Source organism: Poecilia reticulata, linkage group LG15 (assembly GCF_000633615.1).
Source record: "Poecilia reticulata strain Guanapo linkage group LG15, Guppy_female_1.0+MT, whole genome shotgun sequence".
Classification (NCBI taxonomy): Eukaryota; Metazoa; Chordata; class Actinopteri; order Cyprinodontiformes; family Poeciliidae; genus Poecilia; species Poecilia reticulata.
In genome coordinates, this window is record NC_024345.1 from 25,089,993 (window position 1) to 25,116,084 (window position 26,092).

The following is a 26,092-nucleotide window of genomic DNA, read 5'->3' on the forward strand; positions in this document are numbered from 1 at the left end:
TCAAAAACACAATAGTCACACGCAAGTTTGGTAGCTGGAGGAGCCGCAGAGACGCACACCTGAGGGGGGAGAACCTGCTGACAAGGCAACTCAGTGATGCACTCTGCAAATCTGGTCTTGTTATGAAACAGTGGGAAGAGAAAAGCCAATCTTGAAAGAAAATTGAGGAACTTGTGGAAGAAGGGACTCTGTTCGCATGACAAACCCTAACTTTTTGGATTGCATGCACAGAGGTATGTATGGCTGTGGCTGCATTATGCTGTGGGGATGTTTTTTTTTTTCTAATAAAAATGCATATAAAAAGCATTTTTATATCCAGCCTTATGATGCCAGCAAAAACCTGGCCATAAACCGTTAATTTAATTAAGGTGTGGAATTAAGGACAGTGGAGTGCAACCACCCCACTGATTCATCACTATAGATAGATGATAAATAGATGATAGTTCAGCCCTGTCTTGTCTCAGATGCTCATCAGCGCCGTTGTGGTTATAGCGATGAATTTTATCCCTCCACTCTGTCAGCACCCCTCAGTTCTCCCATCTTCAGCCCCGCCCATTTCTCAGTGCAGACAGACATCGGCTTAAACTCCCTGATTACGCTGATGGCTCACATCACAGCTGAAGCAAGAGAAGCTCCCCAGAATCAGTTTTAACCAACTCATCGAATGTTTAAGGTGCATCCCTGCAATGACTGTTAGCATTTATCGCTTTCCTCGCCTCTCTTTCTCAGCCAAAAACTCAAGCTGTCTGCCCAACCCGTGTGAGAACGGAGGAACCTGCGTGGTGAAGGGGGATTCCTTCACCTGCGTCTGCAAGGAAGGCTGGGAGGGTCCCACATGCACTCAGAGTAAGTGGAAAGAACACAGATGGACATTTATTGTTGAATAAATGATCATAAACCTCATGCTGCTTAATGCAAAGGTGAAGTACTGCGTCTCGTTAAAAGCAGCAGTCATCTCCCCCCCCCCTTTTTTTTTTATTTTTCTTTATAAATTTCTCCTTCTTCTCCATGGCTGATGCCGGCCATGAGGAGAAGAGAGAAAGGGCAGAGGAAAGTGAAGACAGATGTTTCTTCCCCGGTCCCACACCCCAGCCCTCTCCCTCTTTCTGTCGTTGCATTCCTGTCCAAACAGTGACATGTCTGCTTGTTCTACAGCCTTCCTGTATTCCCCCAACTTTCCTGGGATCCCTGCCCTGTACGCTTGTAGTCCAGAACATAAATTCCTCTTGCGGCTATTCCTCGTTCAGAGGGGGGGGGGAGAAATGGGAAATTAGGGCGTGGAGGTGTACGGTCATTTTTTTTATTATTCTTTTTTTTTTTTGTACTCTGGTAGTAATACAGAGTGATCAGGCAGTGTGGACACATTATGCCTCTGCGAACGCAAGCTCAGACGTGCTTTTCTGCTGCCAATGTGCACAGAGCACCTCCACATGAGGGTGGAGAGAGAGAAAATAACACCGCACTCACAAGTTTTTGTCTTTCTTTTTTCCCCTCCCTGCCTTTTTCTTGCACAGATACCAACGACTGCAGTCCCCACCCATGGTAAGTGGAAGCCAAACATTTCCTGTAGATTTCAACTGGTGTAAACAAGCTGCTCCTCCTGTGTGGCTCACCTCACCTGCATGCTTTCTTCCTGCTGAGAATCGGGACGAACACCTCCCTTCATTCCTGGGATGCAATCGCCTAACCCTGTTTTGCAAATTCTTTCACGTGTGACTCGTACTTAACAAAACGCTTTGATTCTTAAGCACACTTTTCCCATTATCTATATAGTTATAAAAAACAGATTTGTATATCTTACATTATTGAGAATCTGATTTTCTCCATAATGAAAAAATGGATTTAAAAAAAAAAAAAAAAAAATCCAACCTGACATGGCTTGTTTTAAACCTTCAGTTACAACAGCGGGACCTGTGTGGACGGGGATAACTGGTACCGCTGTGAATGCGCCCCAGGTTTTGCCGGTCCAGACTGTCGGATCAGTGAGTATTAAACCTGCTTTCACTTTATGCCTGTTTTTCAGTAGATGTCTGCAGCAGTAAGTCTGCTCGGGGATGGAATTTGCATTCTTTCAGCCAGCTGACAGTCGGTGCACAGCAACGAGTGGGGCCGGGGTCGTTCCATACACCCAGAAACACATCCTTACACGTCTCAATCAAACCTGGAATGACAAATCTTGTGGTGACCGGAATCGGTAGATTATCCTGCTGCTTCTCCAAGCTGCTCGGAAACCTAGAAAATCCAATCTTTTGCCGATATCTGAATGCACCACATCGAAACGCTCTTATGCTATGCCAACACTCTTCAGTGTGGACACCATTCCTGACGGAAGAAGACTGAAAAGTTATCCGTTTCACAATCTGTGAGGTTTGATCAGTGAAATCAGAGGAGGCTTGTAAATTTTTATGACACCATTTATCTGGAAACCATGTTTTCTGCAGCCTGTTAACTTACTGAGTCACAGATCAGTTATGATATGATTATGACCACTGATCAACCTAGAATGAGTCCTGATAGAAAGTGCTCTTATTTGAGTCATTTGACTACATTTCTGGACAGTAAAGTAAAATCTGTGAAATTAATTTTGTCAGAGCGGGTATGAAACTTCCCCTTAGCGGGAACAAAGAGGTGCCATTTTGCTTTGGGATAAAGTTGGTTATTTAATATCCACGTCTGGAAAGTTTTGAAATGGCAAATGGGCGAAATGATCAGCATCCCATGTTGAGAGATGTCTGCAGTTTATTGAGGCTGCAAAAGAGTGAGAGAGAGCTGGACTTTAAGCAGATAATTAAAAAAAATTAATGGCCGTTTAGGGTAAGAAGGCTGGAATAATATTTACTGATATAGTTTTCTAGGAGAATTCAGAATCTTCTAAAAGCTCAGACATCTGCCACAAAACTCTGATCGGTACATCTTTACTTTTGGGCACGTCAGTCAGTCAGATCATGCCTTGCAGCCGGACAATCAGTCACTTGCAAACGGAAGGTCTAGTCGGCCAATTATCTGAACGCCGGGCTGCAGGCCAGCCTGAGCCATTTAGGTGTCACTCCACCGGGCCGTGTTGGTGTCCCCAGGGGTAAAGCAGCTTAGCGAGCCAGCAGCTAATCAGCCATGCTCTCTGACACTGATTACTCAGACTGTTTTCCCTCTTAAAGGCTTTCAGATGGCCACATTCTTTCCCATTGCAAACCCTTTGTTCTGCTTAGTCCAACCTTTAGCTCCTGCATACCTGCTAATGACGACTTTCTATAAAAGCTACGGGGGGGCTGTCCCAGGCTCATTTTAGGCCTGTTTGCTTGTTTGGTTTTCTCTTTTTTTTGTTGTTGTTGTTAAATAAATGTGCATTAAGGAGTTTCGATGACGCATGATCCCAAAGAATTAGATTTGAGCACTGATTTAACTTAACTCAATATCTGAACTCTGCATGCCTGTGCATTTTATTCCATAAAAAAACGATTTCCCCTCTCTCACGCTGCTTCGCCGTACCAGATATTAACGAGTGCCAGTCCTCTCCCTGCGCCTTGGGATCCACCTGCGTGGACGAGATCAACGGATATCGCTGCCTGTGTCCCCCAGACAGAACTGGACTCCACTGTCAAGACAGTACGTCCTCGCAGGATGGGGGGAAGTTAAGCAGATTATTCTGCAAGCAAGTCTCTAACAATATGTTTTTTGTTTGTTTGTTTTCTAAAACGTAGAAACAAGAAAGCATTGCTCTAGTAACGGGCATGTTGCCCCGGATGGAGCCAGCTGGGAAGAAGACTGCAACATTTGTCACTGCTCCAATGGAAAAGTGCTGTGCACAAAGGTACATTTATTGGCACACTGGTTAATTGGAAAAATTGCTAAAGTTACTTGTTCCATATTTGTTGGTACTAGTATTAATGTAGAGTTAATATTAAGACCAGGGGTTTTTTTGTCCAAAATTTTTCAAATTGTAATTTGAAATGTCCTGCTACTTCTACGAGCCTTCCGAGGCCAATCGAAGCTAGCCCACAGCATGACAGATATTCCACCGTACTTAACAGTGAGCATGAGGTGTTTTTGACATATTCATCCATTGTTTTATCACAAACCCACCTGGAGAATTCCTTTGCTGAGTAGTTGTGCCTTTGTCTCATCTGAACAAGGTGCAATCACAGTCCCGGTAGACGGTAGTAGGACAGAAAAGGCTTTCTTTCTTCTGACATCACTGCAAACAACAACCTAGGATGTTGATAGCATCTAAGGTTGTTGCTTTGGTGACTGAAAGTTGTTTTTTGTTTTTACATAGCTCTATAACAGAGATTTGAGGGATTTTTTTTCTAAGAATGCTGCAAAATTATTGATTTCTGACTCATTTTTCTATTAATTTTCCTTCTAAAAAAATACATTTTTGTTTATTTTATTTACTCTTACATTGAACTTTTGCACTTTCCTCCATTCTACAAAATAAGATTAAGTTCAACACACCATTTTTGAGGAAAACTGTTCAAAATTCAATTAAAGTTTTAGGCAAAACATTGACTGTTTGTCAGTTAGTTACAGAGCCCTAATTTAATCCTCAGCCAACCTGGTTTGCTGCAGCTTTCTTGATTTTATGAAGATCAGCACACATTTAGCTCACTGAAATGCCAGGTTCTTCTGTCTTTATCATTTTGGGGCTTAGCTAAAAGAAAGGGGTTATTTTTGCCTCATCGTATTTTTTTTCTGGCCCTAAAAAAAAAAAAAAAAAAAAAGCACTTATCTTTAAAGGTGGTGTTTGGAGCATCAACAATCCGGATTTGTACTCAAATTAAAAGTACACTGCCTAAACATTCAGTGAAAGTTTATACTGCTGCATTTAGCCGTGAAGTGCACAATGTCTGTGTTTACTGATGACAGAAGCTCCCTGGGGAACCTCACACAAAGTGGTTATTGACACAAAGGCTGTGTTTGTGGGTGTGTCCTGCTCTCGGCAGTAGGTAGGGCTCGCCACTCACCCACAACAACACGGTTTGTATCTGGGTGGAGCCGGTTTGGGAGCGTCAAATTCTATACTGGGACGATACAGTTTTTTTGTTTTGTAAAGAAACACAAAGGCCGTATTGATAATTGGTGTCGGATGAATTTTCGAGTGAAGTTCCCACACTGGACCAAACGGTGCTCGGGGTTGTGTTGTCATGCTTGACTATCACTAGATGCACAATGGTTTTAGTAACGCAGCCGGAGGGGAGAAAACAATCCGGAAGTGTAAGATTTTACTATTGTTGCAACTTTTAATGCGCTCATTCCACATGATGCATGCTTTTTGGCACAAGCTGAACTTTTTTTTTTTCCCCCCCCTCATTTCCTAAATAACCCTGATATTGCGTGGAATTGCATGTGACCTCATCCCTCATGGCTGGTAGGGTTACACCCACAGAGTGGCAAAGAGACTCATTGACGACGAACTGCATAATGGGCTAGGAAAAGGAGAAAATGTGAAATGATGTGGAGCTGCAAGACAAACTGAACAAGTGATCAAGGGTGACCCAACCCAAAACGGATAATGTTTTAGGATTGTGTAATTTATGTCATTACCCCCCCCCCCTTCGCTGCAGATGTGGTGCGGCCCGAAGTCGTGCAAACTCGGCGCCAAAGGCCGAGGCGGATGCCCCCCGGATCAGAGCTGCATGCCCCTCAGAGAAGCCCACTGCTTTGTGAAACCCTGCCTGGAGCTGGGCGAGTGCTGGGGCTCCGGCCTCGCTCAGCCTCGAATCAAATGCCACCCCAGCTCCTCTTACCAGGACAACAGCTGCGCCAACATCACCTTCGTCCTAAAAAAGGAGATCATGCCCGCGGTAAGCTTCCTCGGCACTTAGAAACGAAGAGATTAAATTATCGTTTTGTTTTATTCCTCTCCTGTGGGAGGAGGTCGTAAATGAATTAGATCAGGGATAACAAGCAACTTAAGAATTCATTCGTGCCATTTAAATACGTTGAGTTCATAAAGCATGTGAATATTCCTGCTCTTTATCATTGAGTTGTCTTAATCTCCATTTTGTTATTGGAATAAAGTTATATGAACACATTAGAAGATTAATTTTAGGAGATGACTGCTGAAGAGATGGAAACTGGCAGATTTTTCCCTTGATCAATAGATTTATTAAATACATCAAAGTGATATAAATGGACAAATAGTACATAAATGGTAGAGTTTACTAAAAATCAGCTAAAAGCATGTTTTTTTAATTTTATCTATTTTTTTTGGTGTGTGTGTGTGCGTGTGTGTGTGTGTCCTGTCCGGTGGTGTGGCATTCGGTCCTGTTTGAGAGTCGAGGTGAAGCTCAACAGATTTACCTTCATGAGTAGAGCATTACAGCTTTCTTGAGACGTATTAAACATTATTAGAAATTAGTTTGAATTTATTTAACATGAAATGGGGAAAAGGTTTAAAGGAAAGAATGAGAGATGAGCATAAAGAGAATCCAAGTCCATGTCCTGGCAGTCTGCCTCTACACCTGCAGAAAGAAGAAGAAGAAGGAAAAAAAAAAGAATCCACAGCAACAAACGATACAGATAATTATAACATCATCCAACATACACAGTACAAGTTAATACAAGATGCATTTGGTGGCAACCACACCCCAACGTAGAGCGCATCTGAAAAACACCTGAATATAAACAACTGTGTGTGATTAGAAGTGTGTTTGTGTGTGAAGTTTCTCTATAAAAGCATGTTTCAATGCATCAATTAAAACAGTTTTTTTTTCTTTTTTCTAAAAGAAATGTGAATAGAAATTTGTATCTGCCAAGATTGGTTGGTTTCTAGTTATAACGAGGGACAGACTCTCTACTTGCTGTGTAATTTAAATTAGATAAACTTGAACCACGTCAGATTTTTAACTTTTTTTTTTTTTTTGCTGAAACGTCGTCAGCACTCCAGTTTTAGTTCTAATTTCTTGCAGCATCATTAACTCATCTCTTCTTCATGCGTAGGGCTTGACAGTGGAAGGAGTTTGTAAGCAGCTGAGGAACCTGAACATAGTGAGGAATTTTTCCTTGGAGCATTCTGTGACTATAACCTGTGACCCGTCGTTCTCGGCCAGCAACGAGATCCACGTCTGCCTGGTAAGTGCCTCCTCCCACTCAGTCTGCCATGTGTTTCTCAGGAAACTTTGCTTTGATTTATAGCCAGCAGCGTGAATTCCCAGCAGCACTTAAAGATGCTTTAATGGGACGGGGTTAGATGGAGTTATATTGGGTGATTAGAGGGGAACAAGCAAATATGTGATGTATAAAAAAAAAAAAAGAAAACTGATTTTGAAACCTTTCTCTGAATCTAGTCTACTGAAGACCACCGTTTGGATCGCAATCCCATCAAAGAGATCACAGACCGAATAATCGACCTGGTTAGCAAGGGCAACGGGAACAACACAATCCTCTCTGCCATTGTCAAAGTTCAGGTGCCAAGACCCAGCAAAACTGGTATGAAACGAGTCCATCTCTCCCAGACGTGCACACACTTGATCGGTTGATGTTGCCACACCTTAAATATGACAGCAAACCTTAAAGAAAAATGTGTTTATTTGAAGCGCATTTCCTTCCCCTCCTACACATGAAACCTCCCAGGTCTGACATGCGACGGCGGTTAGCAGAGTGTTAAAGTCTATCCAGAAGTTCAGGACACAGAGCAGGGCTGCTTTGCTGCGTGGAACTGTCACCTCATTGTACTTTACTGGATCTTTAACAACGCATTACATTTGAAGAGAAATCATGCCATCCATTTGAATTTAGGATGTCTCTTTGCCACACCCTTCAATAAAACTTTCAACTAGTAAATTCAAAGACCCCGAAAGACCTGCAGCAAAAGGGGTTTCTACAAAACTTGGAATTTGGGGGTTTAAACTACAAATTACAAAGTTTGAAAGCCATTCGTTGACATTGTAATGCAAAAAAAAAGTTGTTTTTTTATTATGTAGAGTTCTTTGGGATCTGACTGACATGTTCTCATCTTCCTCCATCAGACTACCTTGTGCCCCTCCTCTCCTCCATTTTCATCGTCATCTGGTTCCTCCTGCTGGTCTCCGTCTTGCTGTGGTGCATGCGGCGGCGGCGGAAACAGAGCAACCACAACGGGACGCTGCCGAGCGGCTCCGAGGACAACACCACCAACAACGTGCGGGAGCACCTCAACCAGATCAAGAACCCTATAGAGAAGCACGTGGGCCTGACGGTGGCCATCAAAGACTACGAAAACAAGAACTCGATCATTGCCAAAATAAGGACAAATCATCCCGAAGGGGATGAGGACGACAAGGAGAGGCACTTACAGAAGGGCCGCTTCGCCAAACAGCCAGCATACACGCTGGTGGAGAGGGACGAGAAGGCGCCCATCTCCAATCCCAACCCAACATCCAAGCATCCTAACTGGACTAATAAACAGGACAACAGGGACTTGGAGACGGCAAACAGCATAAACAGGATGGACTACATCGTATAGCAGACAGCTGTGTTGCTGTGCAACCAAGCCTTATTCCTTCACACCCAGGTGGTGGGTGAAAACGGGGAGCCTCGGCATGTGTAGTTAATAAAACGGTCATGTCATTTGTTGACCCCGTCAGTATTTTCACATATTCCCCGTGTTAATTTAAGTTTTGACAAGCTGGCTTACACTGGCAGTGACGGTTGCTTTGGTTGGCTGGAAACACAAGGCACTGGTCTACATTTCACCGTAGAGCTACTTGCAAAAGTGTCCTCTTGTGCATTTCATTTCCACTCCCCCCACCTACAGCCCCCGGTTTTTAATTTAGCGGACAAATGGAAGGGGGCTTCTGGCATAATTGTTGACTAAAACTACACGACGTGTTCGACACTAGAGCTAATTATTTTTTAGTACATGTTTGAATTCCTTCTAGTTTCATTTGGAGGAAGTGCCTTCTCAGCTTTTAGACTCGAGCAACTGTCAAGAGGAAAAAAAAAAATCCACTTTATTATTTATTTTAATTTTCTGGGGGGAGCAAGAGAGAACAAATGGTTCAGTGTCAGCAGTTGCTGCCAATATGAAGAATTTATGTGACAATTTAGAACTTGTAGATATGTACATTTTTTATTAATCATTGTGTATATTTGATTTATTAACTTAATAATCAAGAGCCTTAAAGATATCATTCCTTTTTATTTATATGTTCTGTCTAGTTTGAAGGTTCTGATAGCTGCAGAAGCTTTCCATTTCTTTTAAAACAATTTTCAAAATAAAAGGCAAATTTCAAATCTTAGAAGACAAGAGACAGGAACTTTACACGCCTGAAAACTCACTTTTTTTTTTCTTTTTTTTCAAATACATTTGACATTTCATTATTTGTTGCCAGGACCTTAATTGAAACCAAGTGAGGTTAGGACGACAAGAAGATCTCCTTCGGCTACGAGGGTTGGACATGGTGGCAGACATATTGCTTGCCACTAATGGATATAAATTCACTCGTAAGGGAACAAAAATTCTTCAGCAGTTTCAGTTTTTTCTCCCACCCACGTATTTCAATGGCTGTCGAATTCCCATCTGCTTTAGTCAGCATAATACTTGAAAAGCAGGGGGGCAATGGGAACACTGATGCAAACACTGCCTTCCTCTGCTAGAGTTCGCTTTGTTTCTCTGCACATTTCAAAAAACAAACAAACAAAAAAAAAAAGACGAGACTCTTTAAAGATCTCATTTGTTAATCCTTTAAGGTCTTGGCAACACTTAGTCCTTTCTGACTTGTTTTGTGTTATGAACTTGAGAGTTATGTGTTGATCTGGCAATATATTTTTTTGAAAAGTCATATTTATTAAATATTTTGTATGAAAAGAGAATTAAAGTCGTCTTTGTTCTGGAGAAATCGAGTTCAGAGTCTGTGTGTGTGTGTGTGTGTGACGCATCTGGGGCCTGAACATGTCGGAGCGCATTATGAGCGCGTTCTCATGCAGCTGGCGTGGGAACCGGAGCTGGAGACACTTCATAGGCTCCCAACGAGGTTCCTGTCCAAATACGTTTACTGCTAATTGTGTTGCGGACGGCCGGCCGTCCTCGCATCGGGTCAAAAGTACCTTCACACCCCATGATCTGCTCACAAGGTTTCCCCTTGTCGATCTGGGCGTTTCTTTACAAACCTTTCAGAAAGGCAGGGATCAGAGTTTAAGGAGAATCTCTTGGGAATATGTTTGACACGATTAAAACTGAGACCAGGGATTAGCAACACTTCCAGAGGATGACCCTAGGACATTAGGGGACTTGGGCCAACCTAATCTGGCTCCAGCACACAACGGCAACTCCGTAAAGCTGTCCCAATCTGTTCTGTGTGTGTGAAAGAAAATGGAAAATGAGAAAAATCCAATCAGTTATTCACATGAAAAACAGAAAAAAAAGGTAAAATATAAAGACTGAATCACCACTTATACCCCAGTAGTCTTTCATATTTGGCTTGAATCCACAATCCCTGAAATGCTTTTAAATTTACAACATTATTGCAAATGTATTCCAACTTGTTGAACTTTTATACCTTTGTCACAGTGCTAAGTTATAACATTTACGTATGTCACAGGATAGATCAGGGGTATGCAACCAGCAGCTCCGGAGTCACGTGTGGCTCTAAATAACTTTGATCAAAAATGCTGTTTTCATGCAGTCTAGTGTAAGGATTTTTTTCATTTTTTATAAAGCAACATTTTCATCTTTTAGTTCCAAAATGAGCTTCTGTGACAGTTTTCCATTTTTACATTCCCTTGGAAAAACTGTTTAAAAGTTTGATTTTCTTTATATATATTACAAAAGTTTTTAGAAAAAAAAAATCCCACGAGATAATTGGTTTAATGTTGAATCTTGTGCGGCTTTAAGCAAATTTTGTTTAGCTGGATCTAAAACCGAAATGGCTCTGAAGGTTGTAAACTTGCTGACCCCTGGGATAGACCAAGGCAAAGTGGAGCAAAAGTTATGGGCGAAAAAAAGGAGTAGGATGATTCGTTAATGTCTAAAAATCTGCAAGTTTGAAAGAGTTCCCCATGAACTCTAATACCCCTGAATTAAATGGAGTGTAAGTCACCTAATTAAGTCCAGCTGTGTGTAACATAACTTCAATATAAATCCAGCTGTTCTGTGAAGGGCTCAGAAGTTTGTTAGAGAACAACCAGCTTCATGGCAGCCAGGTGAGGGAGACGTTTACAGCAGGTTTTAGGTTATTAAATATCCTAAGTAAAGCTGCACCGATGATTACCGATCTTTAAAAAGCCTGACCTGCCCATTCTGATTTTGGCAAGTACCAATTTTGTCCGCTAAATATAGCAGGAAAGTCCATCAGTCAAACCTCTCAAGGTCGTCTTCACATGCAAGTATTGGCCGATAACCGAAATCCCAAAATTAAGAAAATTTGTGCCGATAAATCAGCTGGCTGATAAATCAGTGCTTTGAAAATCTCGCACAATTTTGAAAATGAAAAGTTTGAGAAGTTCCTCCAGGGCGCAGAAGCATCCTGGAGAAAAACCTGATGGAGGCTGCAAAAAACCTGAGACCAGGGTGAAGGACAACCACTTAAACATCTAGGAGGAGGTTTGGAACGGCTTCAATCAAAGCACATTCATGGAATGGACCAGTCAAAGTCCAGACCTAAATGTTGAGATCTCTGACATCACAGATGCTTTCCATTTAACCTGAATGAGCAGGCTCAGTTACCTCTGAGTTAAACACAGGTAACTCTTTGCTACTTTGAGAACTTCTGAAGGCGGTTGCACCGAGTTTCATTTAGAGATGTCGGAACAAAGGGGTCCAAATACAAAAGGACAACAAACTTTTCAGATTTTTTTTTTATTGTTTTTGCAAAAAGAAAGAAAAAAATATACTGCTATCCTGTAACTTTACAGTCTTACTTTATGTTGGTCTATCATATAAAATCCTGACAAAACACATCATAAGAAAATGTGAAAAAGCTCAAGGGGTGTGAATACTTTTACAATGTACCACCTTCAATTGCTCAGGAGCGATGGATTAGGTTAAATGTAAGCGACTGAAGTCAACCCAAAATAAGAATGGGGCGATGAAATAAGTCTGGAAACTGCCATCAATCACATCAGAGCTTCGGCGGGGATACTGGACACTTTTCAGACGCGTAGGAGCCAGCGCTTCAGACTGAAAGCCATGACGTACTGCGCGGCTCCTGCCTGTCTCAAATCCCTGATCTTTAACATAAAACCAAAATCTATTCTCCAATAAAGGTTTTCTACTTCCATTTGCAGAAACCTCTGGATTGCCGCTCCTAAAAACGGGAGAGGCACCGGCCTGTTTTGGGTATGTGTCAAGAGAAAACTGTAACGCTCAAGTCTGAACCGACACTAAGCAGTTAGCATTTGATGCGAGTCACAAGAACAACATGTTAAAAATAACAAGCAAAGCCGACTAAAGAGACCACATGAGCTGCAAGCTTTCAGCCCGACAGAATAAAATCTGTATCTCCGTGGCGTCGGGGATCTTTACTTCAGCTTTCCTCTCCCTCTCAGGACCTCTTAGTTCGTCGTAATCTCGAGGTTCTGGGCACGTTTTCACTCCCCTCCTCTCCGAACGTGGATCTGGAACCAATAGAGGAGCCCGAGGATGCGGGCTTGACAGATAGGCCCCTCAGACTTGCGGCTGGCCTGTTTTGGTTTGTCTTTGCTGTGTTATTGCTTGCGAGGAGGAGCCTCTGGGCCTGTTTCCCTGGAGTAAGCAGCTCTACTTCCAGTGTGGTTTTCTTGCACTCGGAGACAGGGAAAGCCTTGGAGTTTGCCATCGCTCCGACTGGAGGAAGTGGCAGCAGGGGAGGGAGGTAATGGTTGAGTGTTTGCGAGGTGGAGTGGATTTGCGCTGGGGCTGAACAGCTTCCAAGGCACGTTTTCTTGGCCAGCTGCGAGCCAGGATCTTCCCTGGGCTCGCACCTCTTGCTGGTCTTCTGTGTTATTTCACTCTCTGCCTCAGGTTTCTGCCTTTGAGAAGACCGTACCTCAGCCTCACGTTCAATTAAGGCATCGCTGCAAGGCACCTTGTGGTTTGCCTCCAGGGCTGCGCTCAGTTCAGACCTGGGCACGGCCTCTGGCCTCGATTCTGCCTCCCTGGCTTCATCCTCAAGTCCCCGTTTTTTGGGAAAGCCACTCCGCTCCATCTGCTGCACCTCAGTCGTGGAACCACAGATCTCTTGCTGGACACAGGCTTGTTTGGCTCTGCAACAAAAAAAAAAAAAAAAAACAACAACAAAAAAAACAGCTAAAAGCATAGGAACAAACATTGTGTGAGTGTCCTCTTTGACTGGTGGGGTTGGAAAGCATTAGATCATACTTACATCGTTTGAAGCACAGACTTCTTTGTTTTTCTCGGGCTGCGTAAAAGCTCTCGGGTTTCTCCCACACTGGAAAAATATTCTGATCTGGTTTGCTCACTCAGCTCAGTCTAGAAGGGACAAACAGAAAAGGTGTAAACAAAGAGGATTTAGCTGGCGGCATCCCCTGATGGAAGGAGGACATGTAAACCCGTTGTGGCGAGGAAGGGAAATAAGTATAATCATAACTTCATTCGAACGGCAGAAAAAGCTCATAACAAGCTCCCTAAAGGGTTAAGCTTGGGGTGAAAGTTTAATAACTCCACATAGTAGAGAGGGGGAACCTCTGAGGCAGAACACGGAACAAGCCAAAAATTGGATCTCACCAACATGTGCCCTCAACGGGCCACTAATGAAGGTTAATCACATGTTTTTTTCCTTGGCTGACCGAGAACAGACTCCAGTTTTATGAGAGAACAGAAGATGCTGGTAGTAAATTGACCAGAACTTGGAGGTAGAGAGTCTGTCAGTTTGTTGTAAATTAATTGCAATAATAAGGGCACAGTGTGCTAGCAGGGCCATTTGAGACTGGGAACGAGCCAGTGGTAGATTGTTCTATTATTAGAGAATTGCAGAAGTATTCATACCCAGTGAACTTTTCACATTTTGTCACATTACAACCACTTAGTCACTTTATGTGACAGTCGAACACAATGCAAATTAAAAATCTGAATACTCCCAAATAAAACCCAGTGCAAGTAATTACCTTCAAAAGTCACCTAATTACCCGTTGCAACAGTTTAAAGCAGGTCTTAGGATATAAAACAAGTTCCCACGCTTTGGAAATCTCACAGAGCCGTGGAAACCTACTATCCGTAAATGGAAAGAGTAGGTCACGACTGCAAACCAAACAAAACAAAGCCGCCCCCATAAACTGCCAGGGCTTGAAAAAGAGCATTAAGCAGCGAAGCAGAAAAGAGGCTCATAGTAACTCTGGAGGAGCTGCAGAGAAGCACAGCTCGGGTGGGAGAATCTCATCTTTTCTTGAGCAGTGAAAGGGAAACTGGTCAGACTAGATGGAAAGATAAATGAAGCTAAATACAAATCAATCCCAGAAGAGAACCTGTAGAAGACTTGAGATTCACGTTCTGACGGCAACTATTATTTCAGTGGTTTATTATTGTGGCGATTAATCAGGGGGGAAAAAATTGGCAAACTGCTAATTTCTCATTTAACCACTTCAGCTTATTTTATACAATACTAAAAATACAAAAGAAAATGCAAATAGATCCTTTCTTTTTTAAATAAGAATACAAACATTTTATTGCCTAAAATGCACTGAAAGCATTCTTTTAGTGCACGCTCGATCATTTGTAGCAAAGGATGCAGTTAGAAAAACACTTCTAAAACCATGTCAAACAACTATGCAGTGTAGTGGTGATCTGTTGGATTACTTTTTAATCAATCAATAATTGGACAGCAAAAGGTGCTTCATTTTTTTAAAAATTATTATTATTTACAGAATTTGAACCAGGTGAAGATAAATCTTGGGATGTATCCAGAAGTTGCAGGACAGCCGCGCTGTAGAGCTTTTATTATACACTAGTTGGTTTTATCACATAAAATCCTCCTAAAGTATATTGACGTTTGTGGCTGTAACATAAAAAAAATGTGGGATGGGAATACTTTTGCAGGACATGTTACTAGAAATGTGACCCACCACTAAAATTTAAAAAATTGAACTGATAAGTGGAAAATGTAACCGCTGTGATGAAAGAAACATAAAAATCAGGGTTTTACCAAAAGACATTAGTAGCGTCTCAGCCAATACGAGTGAGGTTACTTCACTGTGGACAACAATTCAGGGCAAGATGACAATGCAATTCGCAGATCCGTGTCCCTTTCATGACTGGAAACGATGGACTGTCACAGCGGGGAAAAGAAACCACACGGACGTTTAATCTGGGAAAACTCAACAGAGTGGCCGCCATGTTTATTTAATATCGGCCATTTCTCAGATCATTGCCCTCCTATAAACTGGTTCGTAAAATGATCAATGTGCTCTTTAAGACGGGGAAAGCCGATGTGGTGAGCGCTGGCGTCTGCCAGTTGTTTCTAAAGCAGGATGAAAAATCATTAAGGTCCACTTCCACAAACACGATACCAGTGGCAACGCAAGAGAAAAGGAGTAATTGCCCCAAGCTGCAGGAGTGAGATGGAGCATTGTGGCTTAGCGCTGGATGCTGAGACCTAGTAACTGCGGAGAGACTAAAGAGGCCGGGCGGAGGGAGAGTAACGAAGGAGGAGAAGTAAAAAGGAAGGAAAAGAGACAGGCAGAATAAGAAAAGAGTGTTTGGAGAGGAGCACAAAAGCAGAGGCACCTCCCAAAGTCACACCGCCTGACCTCAGACGTCTCATCAACATGCCCACAAGAGTAAGAATCCTCACACAGGAAGCTGTCCACAAGCTGCTCTTTGTGTAAGAGCGGACTCATTTTTCAGTGTGGGCAGCGCTTCACTCTCTGCTCTCACTCGGAAGCCAGAGCTACAGCTGGCCTTTGGACTGGCGGCAGGGACACACGTACAAACTTGCATTCGCCCACACACTCGCACACCCACCCCGACAACAGCAGCAGGCAAGAAAGTGCAAAACGTGAGGGCCACAATCAGCATTGTGAGGCCTTGTTATGCATTATCGGCTGTTTAATATGAATAAATCCTGTTTGAACGTGAACATGAAAGAAAAATCAACAAGGAGCCAAAGGGAGGCTCCCTGGGAAAGTTTAGAGTCGTTCTGTTCCTGTCGGGGAGACTTCAAAAGAACAAGAGAGTGAAAGAACCGAGTCTTGGAAAGGAAGAGGGACGAACAGAGGAAGGTCGGATGTACGAGGCGGACAAAAAAAAAAAAAAAGAAATAAAGAGGATTAAATCGACAGAAGGAGGCAATGCTTAAATTATTCTTGTCTGCCGTTGACCCTGAAAGTCAAGATTGTAAACAACATATCCGGTGTTCCTTTTACCCAATCAGATTGCTTCGTTTCAAAGATTTCATCGTGTTCACGTAAAACTTCCTTCCCCAAATGAATATTATTGTATGTAGTTTTATAATTTCAATGTCCACCACCGTAAAGTTTTCATACCCTAAACCTAAATGGAAAGAAAATGACGTCTCTACCTGCTGTGCATATCTCCACATCAAAAAATTTGCACATTCTTCTTTGCAAAACAGAGCAAGCTCAATCAGATTGGATGGCGAGCATCCATTAACAGCAATTTTCAAAGTTTCTAACAGATTCTCAATTGGATATAGTTAGGGATGCACCGATTTATCGGGCAGCCAATTTATCTGCGCCAAAAGTCTGGAAGTCTGAAAGAAAGAGATCGGGCAACATTGTGTTTATCATAAGCCTCGAGGATAAAACTGTACTGTAGGGAAATTAGTTGGATAGCTGGAGAGTCCTATGAATAGCAACAGTGACAGGCAGTAAAAATGTCTACTACAGCTTCTACACATCCAAACTCCCTGAATCCCACAAAGCAGCAAAGCTCCACCAGAGCAGCTGCAACAAGGCAGCACATCTGGATGTCAGTTTGTAAAGATAAGCCTGGCAAAAGGGCAGCGAGAGCAGAGACAATGAATTATTTGGTTTAAAGGGATGCTGGTACACGCTCTTATAACTTGACCCAGCTCTTAATGGCTCCTGGAAGCAACTTCAAAAAGATAACCAAGCAGATACTCCATAAAAACACCAGTTTCTCCTCTGTCACCTCAGATAAGGCAGGAGCACAGACAGCAGGGGATTATGTTGGTTATCTTGTAATGCAGCTGCACTTGAAGTAATGCAGTGATCCGGCAAAACGGTCCGACTGATCTAAAACACTCCACTGCTGCAATGACCGGCTTTCTCACGGATTACACAGAGGCACACTGGACAAACAAAGACGCAAACATGCAGTCGTACCTAAGGGCTATTCAGGGAGACCAATTAATCAAACAAGAGTGTCTTTGGACACTGGGAGGAATTGGAGCGTCCAGACAGAACCAAGAGGCGGACATGCAAACTCCATACAGAAACAACGGAAGCAGACGTATGATGGGATTTCATAAAATTAACTAATGCAAATCAGTGCATGATTGTGAAGCATAAGGAAAGTTATATGTGGTCCAATAAATGGTTTAAAGAAACATCTGAAAGGTGCAGAGTGAATTTATGTTTCTGAATTGAACACTGTACAGTCATATTCAATAAATTAGAAAACACATCCCAATGAGCCTCTTTTAATGTCATGTTTTCATTAACTGCAAGCAAAAAAAAACCCAACAGAAATTAAGGGATTCAAACATCCATCTGCTTAGAATTAACATACATAATATGTTTCACTTAGTGATAAATTTCTTACAATAAATAATCTGTTGAATGAGTCTATAACTGCAGATCTGCAAATGTTTTTTTTCTTCTGACTTTCCTTTTCAGCACATTTGTGAAGTACAATAAAAAATAAAAATTAAAAAAAACATAGAAATGTGTCATTGCCAAATTATGGAAATTTCACACATTATAAAGGCTGATTAAAGGTGATGTTATAACGTCTGATTGTTTCTTAATGCAAGCAGACAAGCAGCGACTTTTAAATAAGACTAAACCTTTTCAGTCAAGCATAGGGGCATTTCAAATTTGTCTGGAACCTGAAACAACTATATAAAAAAAAAAACCCTCATCATAGTAAATCAAAAGCAATGTCAGCGTGGGGAGCACCCATCGTCTCTCATCTACAGTAAAATAGTGGAAACAAGGTTGTTTGTTCTTGGATTACCCGAAATCTTTACATCTCGCCTAACACACAAAAAGCCAGTCAGATTTTATCCCGTAAATCCAATTACTCACTCATCGTCGTTGGAGAGATAATAACTCACATCAACATGAAATGCCAGAGTCCCTCAAATCATCTAAATACTGAGTTATTCTTTCCACGAGAAAGCCACGTTTATAAAACCTTCAAACTGGCACCAAGAAACAAAAACACCAGCCTTCCAGGCAGAAATACCTCCTGCCGAGATGTTCACAAATTTATTCCACACATTCCACCAATCATCCTACACCCACCCTTCTCCCATAAAGAAAAGCATGCCATGTTTGTCTAAGCTCACCACATCTTCTTTGCAACAAAGTCAACAAGCATGGGCACAGACTTGTGCAAAACAGAGGACAGCTCTTATCCTCCAACAATGACTAAAGTTTTTGGATCCACCCATGGGGATGGATTAGCAAGAGCTGTTAACTGCTTGCACTTTGAGAAAAATCAGAGAAAACATCAAAAGGCCGAGTGGAATCAAAGGGACTTAACGGTGTATTGGGAGAGATCCCACCCGTGTATTTGACCTAGAAGAGGAGATGGGTAGATCCCGGAGGTTTGGGAAACGGCCGCAGCTAGCTGTTGGGAGCTGCGAGAAACAGAGCCGTGCTGAGGTCATGAATAAACACAAAGCCTCGTCCAGAGCTCAGAAGAGGACGGAGTGGGGCGGGGGGGTCTGGAAACACATCTGTGCTCCCTTTGATCCAAACTTCTGCGGCGCAGCACGGCGCTCACCTCAGCTGCCCACTCTTTGCCTGACTACAAAACATCGACAATCCTAAACAAGCTCTTTCCTTCCCATACTGCCCTCCTTCACTGCGGGCTGACTCACAAGCAACTTCTCATGAGGGGACTTTAAATTTTCAAAAAGTCAAGAAGAAAAAAAAAAAAAACAACAAAACAATAAAATCTGGTAACACACAAAACCTCTTGTTTGCCTCCCACTGTCGTCTGCAAAATAAAGCAGTCTGAAAGCTTCAACCTTTTCTGAGCCACAGTTGTTTAAAGGTTTCTAGGTCATAACAGACTGAGTGCATCTGGCTAATATAGATGTCAAGATTGACTTCTCTAAACTCCAGACATCTCTGTCACAGCTTTAAAGGCATCGCTGTGCTTAAACCAAAGCATTTGCTGGATAGTTCAACTGTTCCTGACAAACCATTGGTTTCTATCTGTTAAACAAGAGAGGCTGCGCATGACAACTTAAGAACTGCTGACAGAGTCCAGAGAAACCGATTTAGAGCCGACATCCAATCACGTACTAAACAAAAAGACAGCTGTCTACATGAGAGGAGTCCTACAGATTCAATTAGTAAAGCGGTGAGATGAGCACTGGCCATCTGTGTAAAAGTTGGGGAGTGAAGAGAAGTGGAAGTTTGGCATTAGTTAGAGCAACACAGAATCACAAAAAGATGCGCAGGTCAGAGTTTATAGGCCAATTCCACATCTCTGGTTTTGGAAAATGCTGATGTATCTCTACTGAAAATGATGATTCCATTTTCTCTCTTTGAGAACAGCAATTAACAGTAGGGTTGCAAGATATATCCATTAAATCCTGTATTGGTCAATTTTTAACACATCGGTATTAGACTGATAAGTAAAACTGGTCCAATGTAATGTAAATGTTTGCTTCCATTTTGTTGCTCTTTGCGTCATGTGATATTTGGTCATGTGACAGTGATTGTGATGCAGAGTGGGATTGTATTTGTAGGTTGTTTAACAGAGAAGCAATGCCAGCAGTGTGTTCAAGGTTTTCCAAGTACTGTTATACTGAGATATTTTAAAGCAGTACTAAAACTGGATAAGTACTTATTCTGCGATTTTGTCATATCCTTTTGTGCTCCCTGTGTGAAGTAAGAAAATGTTCCAGTTCCAAGTTGGAAAAATAAACAGGGAGGAGACTTAAAGTTAGATGTCCAAGAGGGGAAGACAACAGTTTCTCACCAACTAAAACTTCAGTATTGCCATTAGTTTAAAACAAGCTGATGTCTGCAAGAACATCTACATTTTATCTATGAAACAAATGAAAATGCTGAGTAAATGTCCACGCTTTAAACTGGATGAAATGACATTTATTCATACTGACTCAAATGAAGCTGAGTTGATTTGTGTTGTTGGGTATAATTATTGACATTTGAATTTCTTTCTTCCAAGTTTAAGATTAGATTATGTTTTAATCCTAATCTTCCTTCCTTCATTATAAAGCAATGCCCCCAACTCAATCACTAAATATTTACATGCAGTGAGGGCAGTGTAGGTAGGCCTGTCGCAATAAACAATAAATCAATTAAACGCAGGATAAATTAAAAGAAACTGAAAAATTTTCATTTGCTTGATTTATTGTTTCTCCCTTTTTTCTCACTGTCCTACAACCTTTGGAAGAATCCCGGCTCTCTTGAATCAAGTGACCAGGTCTTTGCAAAACTTGTTGGCATGCCAAGGAAGTAACTAAAAATTTTGATTCAGGTGCGTTGGAGCAGGGATGTATCCAAAAGTTGCTGAACAGAACAACCTTTAGAAACACGTCACCGATGCATGTGGAGAGAAACAGATTTTAATGCCTTTTTGCATAGAACACCTAAAGAAAGTTTAATAAAGTAAAACTTTTAAAAAAATAAAAAAAAAAACATGCTGGAAGTCCCAATTTGATGCATTTAACAGACAGAAATTTAAACAAAGTCTAGTATTTTGTTCTTGTCAAATGGAAGTTATTAAATTTGTCTCGACAGACTCACAGCCAGGAAAAAACAAAAACGCTACTTTGTCCCAGAAGAGGATGGGAGTGCACAGTAATCCTACATGAAAAGGATCTGCGATGGATGCCATGATGTTACCTCAGTTTCTTCACAACTCAGCTCCTCTGACCTTATAAAATGTTCTCATTTGTCTACATTTCCACTGTGGTTACAGTTTTTCTTCTGCAAGTCACACAAACTGAATCCTGACAAACCTGAAACTTCTTTAAACACGCAAATGTGGTAAAAAAAAAAAAAAAAGCAGAAACGTTTTCTTTTTTTTTTTTTTGAAGTCTTGCATGCAAATGCTGTCAAGTATTGTGGGATTACAGACTTTCAAAAACAAGATCAAGTCTGAAAGAAGCTCTAAAGACCACATTCATCTTAGACAGCAACGTTATTATAGTTTACAAGAGAATTCTGATTTTTGACGTGCATTTCATGTTAAGAATAGAGCAAGAGGAAGTGAACAAATGATTCCTTTTGTCATGTGAAAATCCTTGTGCCTCTCTGTCTGGTATCTTTCCCCTCACAAACACGGCTGAGCTAGTGAGAGCCCCACCACAAAACTCCCACCCTCCAATTCCCTCTGCTTGTACTGTATGATCCCAGAGTACCACATCCTGAGCAGAGAAACGCAATCGACAGCAATGCCTCCTTGAACTGGAAAATTGGTTACACAATCTGAACTCTTCGTCGACGACTATGCAGCTTGACAAAAATATTACAATCGCTGCTTTCATTGGAAATCGAGCTGTGGAAAAGGCTGAGGTATTTAAAAAAAAAATCTAAATAAAAATCCCTCACAGAAAAATAGCAGGCCACTTATCATGGGATGGGAAGGCGGTGCGATGTCTGTGCCAAGGTGAGAGGCTCCACTGCCAATTCCCAAAATACTCAGGGGGGCTTTTCAGGATCAAATATACACTGATCATAGGACAGTAGATTATATTAAAAAGGAAAAACAGCATTCAGACTGCAAAATTAATGTAATAAATCTCTGTTGAAACACTAATAGTGAAGACAGTTTACTTGTTTTAATCCACCCAAGTTAAAGTGCTTTAAGTATTCACACCCCTTAAAATGATCTATATTGTGTCACAACCACAAACGCCTTTAATATGATTTTATATGACAGATGAACACAAAATAAATTTATTAATGGTTTTCAGATTTTTAAAGAAATTTGTATATGGACCCTTTGTTTACCCCCTGGTAAACAACAGGTAAACAACAGGCTTTATACGTCGCCTAACACATAAACAGAACATAGCTGTTTTGTGAAAACCTTGGTTTATGAAATCAAATTCCAAAGTTTGAACATCTTACTGAGCTCTGTTCTCTTCCTCCACCGAAAAAGGAAAGAGTTTGGCTTAACTGTGAACCAACCAAAGCATGGCTGTCCCCCTAAACTGACAAACCAAGCATTTAAACAGGCAAGAAAGAAAGATGTCATAATGACACTTTAGGATCTGAAAATAATTACTGAACCACAAGTAGTTTAGCCCTCCACAGATCTGGCTTTTATGGTAGATTGGACAGAAAAAAGCCACAGTAAGTCCTATTTGCATTTTTGCCACAAGCTATGTACAGGACACCAATCCTACAGTGAGCCATAGTGGTGGCAGCATCATGCAGTGGGAATGTTTTTCATCAGCAGAGATGATGGGGCGATGGGTGTGGTTAAATACAGACAGAAAACCTGCCAGAGGCTGGAAAACCCTGAAAACTGAATATTGGTACATTTAGATCAAACCATTTTAGTTTTTAAATGGGTCCAGTCAAAGTCCAGACCTTAATCCAATTGAGAATCAGTGGCAAAAATTAAAACGGACCGTCTTCATCTAATCTAGCATAATCTGGAAAGACAGGATGGGCAATTGGAAGCTGCCAATAAAAACATACGGCTTTACTGGAAGCATGATGAGGATGAAACACAAACACATGGCACTTTTTGAGATTTTCGTTAGTAAAAGCTTTAGAAACAAAGAGAGATTAATTTCAATTTACAATGACGTACTACTTAATTTTGATCTATCCTTTAAAATCCCCCCCAAAACATTAACATTTGCAGCGGCAGCGTGACAAAATGTGAAATTCCTAAAACAATCAGGGCTGACTTTAATGCCAAGATGAACTTAGAAGTGTAGAAAAGCTTCGCAATTAGCTAGGTACAATTTGATAAATCTCTCTTTTAGCAACATAAAAATATAAAAATGTAATTAATGTTTCATGTTTGATCGTGGTAGGTTAGACTTAATCTCTAAAAAGGCGACCCTGAACATCTTGACACAAATCTCTTTGTATTTTCTTTTCTAGGTCTACAAGATGCTCCAACAGAGTTCAAACCCCCTGTCCTGTAGTAAAGCAGACCACTATGCATAAAGGGAGAGCACAATTTGGCAATGAAACTCTATAATAACACACAGACCAATGCTGAACTTTTTGCCAAGCAACTGGAAGGGGAAATAGAGGAGTATAAACAGCACTCACCGCGGCCAGGCTCGGGTTTCCATGGTGCACCGAGGCATCTTCTGGGCAGCTCACACACACGACATATCGCTCAGGAAACAAACGCAAATCTGAAAGCGGGCGGGGAAACAGGACACATCTTAATAATGTGGGTTTACCTCTAATTATCAGTCCATGTCAGACTGGAGGAATTGTGGTGGAAGCTTGAATTAGCATCTACAAACTATTCATCACACAATGGGAGCTTAAATATATCCAGAACTTTATGAGCCGAGTCAACAACATAGAAATAGTTTACATTTTTACATTAACTCTGGGTTTTGGAGTAAACCTACAGTTAAACTGATTTTGAAAGGGAATATGTCCACTTCAAAAACTAATTTTGTTTTATGTGGCGCCATATAAATTTTTTCAATATAAATAAAAGAAAAACAGATTAATGTAAAACCTAAGCTAGACTCTTCCATCAAGTAAACAATTTTGATGATGGCAAGTTAATGAAAAACCAACACAAGAAAGGATTTAAAAAAATAAAAGGAATAAATCTCTAACTTTACGATTTGATTAATTTTGTCTGTAACCTTTTAGTTGAGGGCTACATTGCTCATAAGCTTCCTTTCTAAATCCTCTTCAATGATTTTCCTCATGTGTGGAGGAGGAGAAGTATTACTTACATGTACTATATGTATGTGTAAAATTAGACGTCTACGCAACTACTGCAAAAAACTTTGTGACAATTTCTGGCAAGAACTGAAAGCACTAGTAAAACAAGTCTGAACCCTTCTTTCCAAGTCAGGCAGCGTTGGTCGCAATAGCAAACACTGCATAGATGCGGCATTTGCTAATTTTAAATATGCCGTTCTTCCGATCTCCTTGGAGACAATAAGCAAGAGAGAAGGTCTCATCACCTTTTATGTCCTCACCCGAAATAAACCTTTGCAACAAATACGAGAATGCTCATGGAGAACGACGTATCCTCTGCGATGATGGGGAAGAGAAAAGTGAAGAGCAATATCACGCAGTCCTATTGTTCAGTAAGATTTTTGAAGACTGAGGAGATCAGGAGATCCAAACGTTATTCTGAATTATAAACTTCTAAAACAGAAGAGTAAGCCTGTAGATAGTAAAACTCATTTTAATATGCTATCGTTCACAAGCAACATGCACTGCAGCCATTCAAGATCATTAAAAAGATGTTGCCTTACGGCCGGATGTCCAAAGCCCTAATCCTTCTGCAGCTCTCAGAATGATAATGTGTAACCCTTGCAGGGATAATTGTTTCTTCTTTTTAGTGCAAGATTTTAGTAAAAGTTTGCATGTTCTCCCTGTGAATGCATGGGTTCTCCAGCTTAGGTTAATTGGTCACATAAGGTGTGTGTGTGCATGGTTATTTGTCCTGTTGTGTGTCCCCCTGATGGACAGGGACACACAAAGTCCCTGGATCCTGTCATTGGGCAAGAGGTGTATTCCACCTCTTGCCCAATGACTGCTGAAAATAGCAACCAGCCCACATAGAACACTGCATGAACAACCGGGTAAAGATGATTTAATGAAAGGGAGACCTTTGCGTACACAACTCATTAAAGTGGGGGTTTTATGTAAAGTTGACTTTTAGGAGCTTTATATCATGTTATAATGTTATCCCTTTATCAAAACATACCTGGAGTGTTGCTTTAATTCTTTCATATATAGTTGCTCTGGTGACAACCGTTCAGGGCACCTAAATGTTGGCTCTCTAAGTTTCACCTTTTCCACAAAACTCCTCTGGGCTTTCTACATTACAGAGCCCCCCTCCCCCGCAACCCCCAAACCAGCACCTTCAGACTAGCAGCAGCAGCAATTAGCAAACAGCAAACAAACAGCTGGTAGAACTAACAGCACATCTGCTGAGCTCATCGTAGAAACAGAACAGTTGCAAATGTCATTATGGAGGAAAACCATGTCATGACATACTGAAGACAGAGTTTCGGAAAAGTAGGAGCTTTTTAAAGAGACAGACGCCAATTTCAAGGCGTTATATTGCAAAGTCATGTTTGATATATAAAATTTTTTAACTGATGGTACATAATACTGCCCCTTTAAACTCGGGTAAATAAGTACAGCAAACATTTTCGAAGAGAGTGTGACCCATTTTTACTGAGTATAGTATAAACAACTTTCAGGTGACTTCCAGGATTCAGAGTTTAGACTTGTTTTAAACAAAGGAGCTCAAACATGTTCTACACTAAACCAAGTTACCCAAATAGGCAGAAGATGCCTCTGTGGTTCTCAAAACAACTTTACCTGCAAAGCTGATAATTTTTTTAGTATTCTCTTAAGGTTTTCAAGGTTTTTGGCAAATCAGTCTTAAAAGTAGGTTGAGTTCTTGTACAAGGTTTGTAACAACAGATTTTCAGGTAAAAATGGTTGGGTTTTCATAGTTTAAAACTATTTTAACAACAACAATGTTACGATGACAATATAGGTTACAATAAATTCTTCATGAAGATATATTTGTGATATGTGTGCACCTTTATTAACGGTGCAATAATTGTACACAAATTCAAAGGGAAGTTTGCTTTTTTTCTAGTTCATGCCGCTTTATGGTTTTAATCAGAAAACAATAACTACAACTGGGTTTTATGTTTGGCTGGAAGATCTGAAATATTGCTGCTTTACAGTGTTGTTTCATTGCCTTAAACTTGAACCCTAATTATCAAAATCTGCCTTAGATTTGAAACCATTTTTAGTAAGAGAAAAGAACATTTAAAATGCACAATAGCTTGATTAATTATAT

The 26,092-nt window shown here is 41.1% G+C and overlaps 2 protein-coding genes across 4 annotated transcripts in view; one reads left to right on the plus strand and one right to left on the minus strand.

Moving 5' to 3' along the window:
• Window positions 1-9,814, plus strand: part of jag1b (jagged canonical Notch ligand 1b) — a 37,187-nt gene extending 27,373 nt beyond the window's left edge. The window contains exons 17-25 of the mRNA XM_008430210.2: window positions 730-846; window positions 1,515-1,542; window positions 1,897-1,982; window positions 3,490-3,603; window positions 3,699-3,808; window positions 5,562-5,801; window positions 6,940-7,071; window positions 7,287-7,428; window positions 7,968-9,814. Coding sequence (XP_008428432.1) covers window positions 730-846; window positions 1,515-1,542; window positions 1,897-1,982; window positions 3,490-3,603; window positions 3,699-3,808; window positions 5,562-5,801; window positions 6,940-7,071; window positions 7,287-7,428; window positions 7,968-8,443 — 1,445 coding nt within the window. The 3' untranslated portion in view covers window positions 8,444-9,814. The remainder of the gene's footprint in view (window positions 1-729; window positions 847-1,514; window positions 1,543-1,896; window positions 1,983-3,489; window positions 3,604-3,698; window positions 3,809-5,561; window positions 5,802-6,939; window positions 7,072-7,286; window positions 7,429-7,967) is intronic.
• A 1,946-nt stretch (window positions 9,815-11,760) lies between these two features.
• Window positions 11,761-26,092, minus strand: part of slx4ip (SLX4 interacting protein) — a 45,987-nt gene continuing 31,655 nt past the window's right edge. For all 3 annotated transcript variants that reach the window (XM_008430213.2, XM_008430214.1, XM_008430212.1), the window contains 3 exons: window positions 23,338-23,426; window positions 13,281-13,387; window positions 11,761-13,161 (listed from right to left, as the gene is read on the minus strand). In XM_008430213.2, the coding sequence (XP_008428435.1) occupies window positions 12,462-13,161; window positions 13,281-13,387; window positions 23,338-23,426 (896 nt within the window). In that variant the 3' untranslated portion in view covers window positions 11,761-12,461. The remainder of the gene's footprint in view (window positions 13,162-13,280; window positions 13,388-23,337; window positions 23,427-26,092) is intronic.